At 37.9% G+C, this 10,908-nt stretch overlaps 2 protein-coding genes across 2 annotated transcripts; both read left to right on the plus strand.

Moving 5' to 3' along the window:
* LOC110269878 lies at positions 626 to 7,584 on the plus strand. Its single transcript, XM_021117740.1, has 4 exons — positions 626 to 1,101; positions 1,228 to 1,428; positions 1,520 to 1,670; positions 7,149 to 7,584. The coding sequence occupies exons 1-4, from the start codon at positions 1,043 to 1,045 to the stop codon at positions 7,176 to 7,178; spliced, it is 441 nt and encodes a 146-aa protein (XP_020973399.1). The 5' UTR covers positions 626 to 1,042; the 3' UTR covers positions 7,179 to 7,584.
* On the plus strand, positions 8,860 to 10,908 carry LOC107632382 (putative phospholipid:diacylglycerol acyltransferase 2). The gene is made up of 2 exons (XM_016336067.2): positions 8,860 to 9,875; positions 10,289 to 10,908. The coding sequence occupies exons 1-2, from the start codon at positions 9,834 to 9,836 to the stop codon at positions 10,550 to 10,552; spliced, it is 306 nt and encodes a 101-aa protein (XP_016191553.1). The 5' UTR covers positions 8,860 to 9,833; the 3' UTR covers positions 10,553 to 10,908.

Genomic DNA, 10,908 nt, shown 5'->3' on the forward strand with positions numbered 1-10,908 from the left:
CCATCGATATCTATTTTTTCCAAAAAAAAAAAAACGAGAATTTATGGCAAAAACGAGAGAAAAACAAAAGGTATTTTACTAAATAAAAATGAGAGATGAAAAATGAAAACTCATTACCATCCCTGTTAGTCTACTACGTGCTAAAGGGCTAAATAGTAAATAGTGAAAAATAAAATTAAGAAGAGAATAAAATAGAGTTCAATCACCGTCATATAGTCATATTATCATGGGAACACGTGAAAATTAAGGAGAAAGAGATGGATAGACACGGTTAGTGGCGTAGCCATAAGCCATGAGCTGTACAAGTTTCATGCTCACGTGCTTCATACACTATCTCACATATTCACATAAATTTCCAAATTTAAAAGAATATATCTCCTTTTATTTCATTCACGCGCCCAACCTTCACAACGCTCTTAATCCTGTCTTGGAACAGGGCAACCACGATTAGAGGGAAATAAAAAATCTAAGAACTTTTACAAAATTCCAATAGTGTTTGGACATAAATTTTTCGAAGTAAAATTTCTAGATATAAAAAAAATTCTTCTAAGTGTAAACCTAAATTTTTTTTGGTCGTGAACCTGCATTCTTAAATGCTAATTCAATTAATAATGATAAAAGAACCCAATTCACTTCAGAGCCCGACTCCCTTAGTGTCCGACCCTAACACTAATGTCATCTTCGTCGCATTGCTCTCTGTTCGAGCTTGTTGTTGCCGCCGGAACCTCCCTTACCATGCCGACCTGTTGCATGGATCTGAAGCCTGAAGCATCCTTCCCCGTTGGTATCCTCAGTTCCTCTCTGCAATGTGACATTCTGAGATCTCCGCAAACACCGTTCTCCTCTCCAGCCCGGTACTGACGCCACTGATGATGGATCCGCCTTGGAGCTTCTGGCCGGCTTGTCTCAGCCGCAACGATCCTCTGCCTCGAAGCCTCCGCATATGACCAGGACCCTCGGCGCTCCCTCCTCGACCTGCTGTCCAAGCTTCGCCGATGCGGTTGCTCCTTTCCATAGTTAGCCGCTGCGACGCAATGGGTTGATGCTGCTCTCCCCCTTCAGCTTCTTGCATGTCCCGTTTTTCCATGTCCACCCTCTGAGGTAGGTCTTGTTCTGTTTGTATTCCTTGATTGGTAGAAATTGGAACCCCATTAATTTGATTTTGTGCCCATTGATTATGCTGAATTATTGCGAATCTAGCTTCTGTTTTGATTGTATTCCTTACAGGAGTAGGAGTATTGAATGTCCACTGGCTCCTAAGAACATTCTTCACTGCCATCGCTGCCAGTTGGTGAACTACTATGTTGCCTTTCTTTGGAGTCCAGGTAGCTCCCACAGCTGGCGCCTCTTCCAGCAGTTGCAGAATGTCTCTGAGGATTGCGTCCACTTTCGCTATAGGCGTTCTAGCCTTAACGGCTTGGACCAAAGGTAAACAATCTGTTTCAATTATTACAATTTTCTATTTGTAAATTCTTGATGATAATGAGAGCTTCTCTGTATGCCTGACTTTTGCTGCTAGTGCCGAAGTTGTGATAAATTTTGATGTTGTCCCAGTGACGATCTTACCCCGCCAGTTCCTAACAACGACTGCTGAGGCTGCCTTGCCTGTATCCCTATGGAAAGCCGCGTCAGTATTGACCTTCAGCCTATCTTGTGGCGGGGGTCTCCAGGTAATTCTCTTCCTATCACCAATCCTGCCATTACTTGAAATATGCTCTGTGCTGCTTCCCCTTGTTGTATTGTGGTATTCTGCTGCCAGATATTCTGCATTGATTATTACCTGTTCTGGATTGATGTTTGTTTGCTGGAATATGTATTGGTTCCTTGCCTTCCAAATATACCAATATACGCACCCCATATTACATAAAATTCTTTCCTGATCCCTCCCTGTCCCACTTCTTATTTTCTGAACTATATCCATTATCCATTTTCCAAACGATGTCACATTATAGGCTGTAGGTGTTATTTGAATACTCAATCCGAACCAAACTGCTCTCATCCACGGACATAAAAGTAAAGCATGTTCAACAGTTTCATTCTCATCCTGGCATATGCTACATGAAGGCTTAACTGCACATTTACGTTTATACAAGTTACTATGTACTGGTAGAATTCCTTCCATTGCTTTCCATAAGAACATTCTGATCTTTTGTGGCACTGGTAGTCTCCATATAGTCCCCCAAACCTCCTTGAAATTCTGACTTGATGAAGCTTCGTTGAATTTTGTCTCTTCTTTTGCATCTTTTTCCTCTTTCGCAGCCCGGTAGCCTGATTTCAGTGAGTACTATCCCTCGGCTCTGTATGGCCAGATCAGATTATCCTTTTTGTTAATCAGGCTGATAGGTGTTCTGGTGATCAATTTCGCTATGTTCTCCGAAAATAATTCCTTAATTCTGTTCTCATCCCAGCCCTCCCCCTGCTTTATTAGTTCGCTCACTTTTCTGATTTGGTCTTCTCCACATCTCCTCATCTTCCCTATTCCTGCCATCCAATTATCCTCCCAGATATCTATCTCCGTTCCACTCCTTATGCTCCATCTGTCCTTCCTTCTAAGGAAATTCCTTCCCTCCAACAAGCTTTTCCATATCCATGACGCATTCCTTCCTTCTCTCGCTTCCCACAGGCTACAGTTGGGATAATAAATTGCCTTTAGAGTCTTTGCCCAAATAGCTTCCTCCTCTTTTAGAAGTCTCCATACTTGTTTCGCTAGGTGCACAATGTTTTGGTACTCTAAATCTTTGAACCCCAAGTCTCCATTTGTTTTACACTTAGTCAACTTTTTCCAACTTTTCTAATGAATACTTTTTTCCTTCCCGTTGTTTTCCCACCAGAACCTCGCTATTGCAGCCTCTATTCCTTTGCAAAAGGATTTAGGGAATTTGATGACGTTCATAGCAAAAGCCGGGATCGCTTGAATTACTGCTTTTATCAAAATCTCCTTTCTGGCTTGATTTAAAAGCTTCTCTTTCCATCCTTGCATCTTGTCAAGTATTTTCTCCTTTATCCACTCCAGCGCCCTGTTCTTGGATCTTCTCCATCTCACAGGCAACCCTAAGTATCTTCCTGGATCCTCCCATGACGCCATTTCGGTTATCTCTTCTATGTTCACCCTCTTCTATATAGTTACTTGGCTTCCAAAAATAAGCCTGGATTTCTCAGTGTTGATTCTTTGCCCTGATGCTTCCGTGTATTTGTTTAAAATTTGAATGAGTTGAAACATCTCCTCCTCTTCCGCACTTGCAAAAATTATGCAATCATCAGCGAATAACAAATGAGTAATGACCGGTGCTGATGGGGCTAATCTTATTCCAGAAATCAGCTTATCCCTCATCGCCTTTTCCATAAGAATAGTGAAGCTTTCAGTTGCCAAGATAAAGAGGTAGGGTGATAAGGGGTCTCCCTGTCTAAGACCTCTTTGAGGGGTGATCCTATTAGATAGCTTCCCATTTATTTTAAATCTGTAAGTGGCACTTTTTACACAGCTCATAACCAACCTCACCCATTCATTACTAAATCCAAATCCTTCCATGACCCTTTGCAGAAATTTCCATTCCAATCTGTCATAGGCCTTATTCATGTCCAATTTCATGGCTAGGTCCTTACTTCCCGAGTTTCCTTTTCTATTTAACAAATGGAAAGTTTCCTGCACAATAATTATATTGTCTTATATGAGTCTTCCTTTGACAAAGGCACTCTGAACTAGAGAAATGATTTGATCAAGCACTTTTCTTGGCCTCCCCACCAAGACCCTAGTTACAATCTTATATGCAAAATTGCAGCAACTTATTGGTCTGAGCTGATTAAGGCTTTCCGGTTGACTAACTTTGGGTACCAAAACAACAGTAGTTTCCCCTAAATCCCCAGGTATGAATCCTTCTTCGAAAGTTTGCTTCACTACTCCACAAACTTCTTTACTTAGGATCTCCCAGTGTTGTTGAAAAAATAGCCCATTTAAACCATCTGGCCCCGGAGCTTTCAACCCTCCCATACTGAACACTGCCTCCCTTATTTCCTCATCATTAATTTTTGCCATCAGTTCCTCATTCATCTCTCTGGTAACTCTCCTTGGTATGTCTCTTACGCACTCTTCCAGATTTCTGTCCCCTTCGGAGGTGAACAACTTAGTGTAGTACCTTTCCACTAACCTCATTATATTTTTCTCTCCTTGTATCCGCTGACCTGTTTCATCTCTCACTTTGTCGATTCTATTCCTAATTCTTCTCTGAATGGTTGTTGCATGAAAGAATGCTGTGTTTTTGTCCCCCCCATTTTAGCCATTTCAGCTTTGATATTTGCCCCCAATATTTCTCCTATTGTTTCCAAAGTTCTGATATTTGGTTCTTCAATTCCTTATCTCTTCCTTGATCTCTTTCCGTCAAATCGGCCTCTTGGATGTGATGTAACTCTGATTTCTTTCTTTCTAATTCTTTATCTGCTCTCTTAAACTTCCGTCTGCTCTATTCCCTCAGCTTCCTAATGCATCTGTTTCTCTTCCTTATGAATTTGCCCCAACAATTTCTGTTTCCCTCATCCTGTTGCCAACCCTTCTTGATCACCTATTTGCACTCCTCATGCTCAGCCAAGTACGCTTCAAACCTGAATTCTTTTTTTATCCTACATCTCGGTTGAGTTTCGAATATAAGCGCATAATGATCCGAGCTTATAGCCGAAGCTACTTTTAGACTAACGTTCTGGTATATCTACAACCATTTTCAATTCACTAACACCCTATCTAGTCTTTCCCTGGTTATGAAATTGTTTCTAGAATTACTGAACCAGGTGTATTTACTTTCCTTAAGGTCAACATCCATCAAACCATTATCATCTACAAACCTTCTAAACGTTTCTAAGCAGATTTTTGGTTGTGGAAGAATACCTACATTTTCTTCTTGACTTAATATGTCGTTGAAGTCCCCCAAATAAGCTTGAGGTTCCTCCTTGCTTATGTTACTTACCGTAAGCTCCTGTCATAATTTTTTCCGCTTTTGAAAAACAGGATTTCCATACACAAAAATACCCTGCCAATTCAGATCATTATTAATGTTAATATTAGCTTTAATATAGTTATCACACCATTCACAAACATTAATATTCACATTAGATTTCTATAGGAGACATAGTCCACCGGACAAGCCCCGGGGTTCTATGCAAAACATGTTATCAGACTTCAACTTCCTATTAATCCTATTCATTCCGTCCCTACTTGCCCTAGTTTCCATTAGAAATACTATATGTGGCTTTACTTTTTTACATAGATTGTATAACTCAGAGATTGTCGGGACAGCCGATATTTTCCGACAATTCCAGCTTATAATACTCATGGCTGAGATTGAGGCATGTTAAGGCCTGCCTCCTCAGCCATTTGTCCTTCCTTGAGAAATTCAGAGTCATGTGTTGCTAGTTGATACTCCCCTGAGTCCCGAGAAGTATTGCTGCTCCTCAGTTTCTTGGCCTCCTTATCCTCATACTCCTCCCTCCATTCCGTGTCTGTTAGCAAAGGCACTTGTAAGAGTTCTTTTTTCCTTTTTAAATTCAGTTTTATTTCCAGCTTCTTAGCTAGATGTGTTTCCCAATCTGCCTGTGCTTCCGTTTCTTCCTCTTGATCTTCATCACTTGCTAACTCAACATAGTAGTCGCTCTCCCCCAAGTGAGCATGTTGATCCTCATAATCATAATCCCTCTTCTGCCTTTCCTTTGAAGGTTTCTTTTGTTTGTCCTCTTCCCTTTCACCCTTCAGTAAGGCTAGATTTTCATTCCCTCTCATTCTGCCATCACAAATTTGTTTACCCTTGTGTCTTGCTAACATCAGCCTTTTTAATTTCTGGCCTATGGTCTCTTTTCCTGCTTCGTTCTCCAGGCCCAACCTCCCCTTCGCAATGCTGTAGCTATTCACTTCCCATTCCTCTATTATGTGTTGTTTCATCCCATTTCTTTCCACATTTTCTATATGTAAAATATTTGTCCCTGTATTAGCCCCATTTTCCTTTGTTGGGCCCTTCCTTCCTGACCTCTGCACCCCAATCATATTTCCTCCCTTCTGGACCTTATTGTTATTGGTCCATTCATTTTTCCTCTCCCTTATCTCCTCAATGAGGCTTTTAAATTTATAGGTAGCTTCTAGGGTAGTATGCGTATTCCTAATTCCCTGAAAATAAGAGATTTTTTATACTTTCTCTACCTGCTCTTCTGCCTCAGCCATCTCTTCCTCTCTCTCAATTTAATTTTTCCAGACACTCTCCTCCCTGATTTTCTGCTGAAGCGCCTGTTCCTCCGTTATCCTGCTCTCCTCCGATTTTTGTTTCTCTCCACTCTCCCTTTCCCGGTTCTGTTGCTCACGCGCCCACTCATCTCCCTCCTCACTCCAACGTTGTTGTTTTGAGCTTTCTCCCCCCGTCGTTGACCCTGGTCGTCCATAACCTGCTCACAGGCCTGGCGCATACTTTTCTTGGTAGGATCCCAGCTTGTCATTGCTGTTGGGTTCTTACAAGTCTTCTTTTCATGCCCTAAAATTTCACAATTGAAACAGTAGCTATTCGGCAACCTTTCATACCTGAAGATGACCCACAGAGGAGGCAGCTCCTCCCTGTCTAACCAGAAGCCTGTAGGTAGCGCCTTGGTGTTGTCAATGCTGACCCTGATTCTCAGATATGATCTCCTCAGAATGCCATCCATTTTTGGGTCTTCCGCCTCGGCTAATACTCCCAACATTTCTCCTATGCGCGCGCCTGTCTCTTTATCCATGAAGTCGAGCGGGATGCCATGTATTTGAATCCAAAATTCTATGAAGTCATGATTTACCTCGAACACTAATTCTCCCTCCCTCCATAGTCTAAGATTGACCATATTTCCTCTAATATTCCATGGCCCGTTCTGCATGATCTGTAGTTCTTTCTTTCTGTCTTTGAAACTGAACACCATCTTCTTCGAACCAATATCAATAACTGTAACCCCTTGTGGGTTTCCCCACATTCCCAGCAAGGCATTCTTGCATGCTTTGAAGCTTATCTCTTTGTCACTTATTATCTTGCCTACTATATTTAGGCAATCTTTCTTGTATCCTAGCTCTCCTGGTTTATTCAGCTTGATTACTCTTCCTTCTATGCTGCTCATGCTGTATGTTGCTCAATATATTTTGTTGTGTTTTACAGATCTTTCAGCTGTTTAAACGCTCAGGCTGATAAAGTTTGGGGATGGTTAGAGGTATGTTGTAGATATTGAGGTTGAATAGAACTCTCTTTTGGAGAAGAACCCGAAGTTCTTGAACGATTCTCCTATTGAGAGAGGAAAGCTCCCAAGTGCAGAGCTCCACTTTTAAGTGTACCTATGTTTTTGTTTAGTTTAATAGCTTGTTATATGTACCAAAAATGTTAACATCCTCTAGTTTATTGTTTAGCCCATCTCAATGTGCTTTGTGTAGGTTACAAACGAAATTAACCTTCAGCGTGTTGACAAAACCGTAACCTTAATGGGCCACTTGATAAGCCGTATTACTTAGGGTTCTTAGAAATGGTAGGTTTATTACAAAAAGGATTTGCTATCCTCTGTTTTAAGAATATTGATTAAACATACTATAATTTTTTTTTATGTTATTTATTACAAAAATAATTTTTTTTACGTTTTCAATTTTCAATGCATTTTTGATGCATTGTTAGGGTAAAGTAGTTTTACATGTACATTTATTACGTAACGCCACATTAGCAAAAATAACTATTTTTTATATTAATCGTGTGAGTAGTCATTAAAAAAATAGATGTAATTATATGACTATGTAAAATATTTTATACTATCAATACATCAAAATTAAACTCATATTAATATGTTTCGAAAAAAAATNTTAAATATATATGTGATTTAATTTATTTTCAATGTATATTTATATTCTAATATATATTTTATACTGATAACTAATTTTAATATATACATAATATAATCAAAATTTTAAATTCTAAATCTCAAACTCTAGATCTAAATTATTGATATAAAATTAAATTTATTTAAGGATGAACCAATTAATTGTTCTCAAAAATTTTATTATTCTATCTCAAATAGTATTCCCTCCTATAAAATTAAAGATGCATCATCACACATTTTAGCCAACATCCAACTTAATATTGACAATAACCAATAAAACATATTTAAATATCTTGATTACCCTAAAACATATTTAAATATTTGGCTTTATTGTTTTCTTTTATTTATATGTTTGTTCAGATGCTCCCCAACTTGTTGTGTTGAGTTTTTTCGTTAAAATTTTTTTCAATAAGAACTAGTATTTAAGTATAGTTTTCAAGGTGCTTAAAAAAAATTGATTTCTTTTATGGAAAGCTTGCATTAGAACGTTTGTTAATAAAATCCTTAAGAGTTATGTTACGTGTACACCAAAATCAATTATCAAAATTAGTCACTAATATAAAATATATACTGAAATATAAATACATAAATACATTGGTGATTAATTTTGGTGTACAAATAACATTTTTCAAATCTTAAATATAATATCGAGTTTCATTTAAGAGAGTTGATGGACATTATTCCAAATATTTGATTTTAAAATGGTAGGGAAGAATCAAATCTCAAAAGAAATAAGGAACAAGCACAAATAAAATCCATCAAACAAAGAGGAACAAACACAAATGATAGAGTATCGATGCTTCTATATTAGTCTCTTCTTTATTCATGAACATCCCACGTTGAGTTTCATATATAATTCAAATTATTTTATCGATATACTGTGGCACCATCATTATCACTTTCGTAAGAAATTCACATTTTTTATTTTTCCAAAGCAGCGTCGAATTCAGAATAAAGATAAAGAATATAGTACATATACTATATGAAATTTCTATATTGTCACATCACACTCTTTTTTCAGAGACTTTAGGACTCGGTGGTGGTGGAAAGTTTCCAAAAGGGTGGTGCCATTGCCACATAAGAAGCATAGAAACGTCTCTGGCTTTTGACACGTAGATCATCCATGCTTGCATGCAAAATTCAAGACATACAAGTGTACATCTAAAACACCAATAAGGACTTGGCAGAATTATATGTTAAGAGTAATTAGTGTATGTCATGTACGTAATCATATTTATTAGCAGAACATTAATATACCTATTTTTTATTTTTTTTTGTGCTGTTCAATCTGGTCAACTTGACTCATTCCAAGAGTCTATGAAGTGGAGGCACATTGATGAGTGTTTTTGGGTGGTTGGTTATGTTTACACAATTTGGTGGCTTCTATGTGGCTGCACTAGGTGGTTTTCATGGACAAGAGTCACCAGCAGGAGTGAGGCTAAGGAGTGAAGGAGTGACTGAGTTGCTGAATGCTATGGGCGGAATTCAAATTTTCGACACTTATTTAAATGAACGAAATAGACGAGTGAGCTGACCACTTAACGAACCTAAGTTATTGATTGACGTATACACTTATAAATAGAGCTTATCCATAAAATTTTCAACTTCATTTTGTCTCCAATTAAACATACCCTTACAGTTATTAGTTATAGTGTTTTTGGCAATTTGAGATGGCCTAATTTTAATTCTAGTTGAAGTAGTGACTTGTGAGTTGTCCATTGTTGGTGTCATAATAGTACTGTCAATCGATTCAATTCCATATACTATAATAAGCAATTCCTTCTTTTGTGCTGTGGAATTCAGGCCTCTGTGCTATTTAGAACATCTTTCTCTGCATAATGAAACTGGAATGGATCCACCAGGCATTAGAGTGAGGGCAGTACCTGGGCTTGTTGCTGCAGATAACTTTGTTCCTGCTTATTCCTTTTGGTCTCTTAATTCAAAATTTGGCAAAAATTGGATATGAAGGGAAGAACTTGCACATGGCTTCCTATGACTGGACACTTTCTTTCCAAAATACTGAGGTTCAATTATTATTTCAAGAGTGTTTTCTATTTGAAACTGACAAATTTTTCTCGTTATAATTTCTGGAGAAGTATACTTTGAACTAATATGATTTAAGTTGGACAATGCAGATTAGAGACCAGTCACTAAGTAGATTCAAGAGTAAAATTGAAGCTTTTGTTTTAAACAAATGGCTATAAGAAAGTGGTACTGGTGCCTCAATCTATGGGGGCAACTTACTTATAACAGAAGTGATATGAGAAGCAATTTATAAGCAACAATACTTATAACAGAAGTGATCATATGCAAAAGAAGCCTATCAAGTACCAAAGGATAATCTCTTTTGGCAAGACATTTGATCAAATTAAGGTTGTACATTTATATCTTGTTTTATAAGGCATTTGATCATTGAGATTCTGTTTACATGTTTTAGAACAATAATGTTTTCGAGCATCAACAGGAAATTGCATGTGATGATGTATGGACTGAATATGATGAGATGAGCAGAGAAAGCACCCAAAAAGTTGCTACAGAAAAGGTTTACACAGCAAGAACTGTTATTGATCTGCTTAATTTTGCAGCACCAAAAACGATGAAGCGTGCTAAGGCTCACTTCTCTCATGGAATTGCAGAGAACTTAGATGATCCAAAATATGCTCATTACAGATACTGGTCCAATCCACTTGAAACCAAGTAAGGATAGGAAGTTATGAGATATTCATAATTTTATACTACCAAGTACCAAGTTATTATGGGAAATGTTGCATTGGTTGAAGATGTTTTGAGAGTTGCTGCCGGAGCCACTGGTGAAGATATTGGTGATGATAGGATATTCTCAGATATCATGAGAATGTCTGAGAGGATAAATCTCAGCTTATAAATAATTTTTATCTGTTTTATGCTTTGATTTTCTTGCATGAAATGTTATCCAACTCAGTAGTTAACTTGTAAATAATCTGTAGATAGGTGTAGAAGGTGTTTTGCAAATGTTAATGCGAAACAACCATGGGACTTATGTCTAAAATAAGTCACCAAAATCAGTCACTAATATAA

Source organism: Arachis ipaensis, chromosome B03, assembly GCF_000816755.2.
Source record: "Arachis ipaensis cultivar K30076 chromosome B03, Araip1.1, whole genome shotgun sequence".
Lineage (NCBI taxonomy): Eukaryota > Viridiplantae > Streptophyta > Magnoliopsida > Fabales > Fabaceae > Arachis > Arachis ipaensis.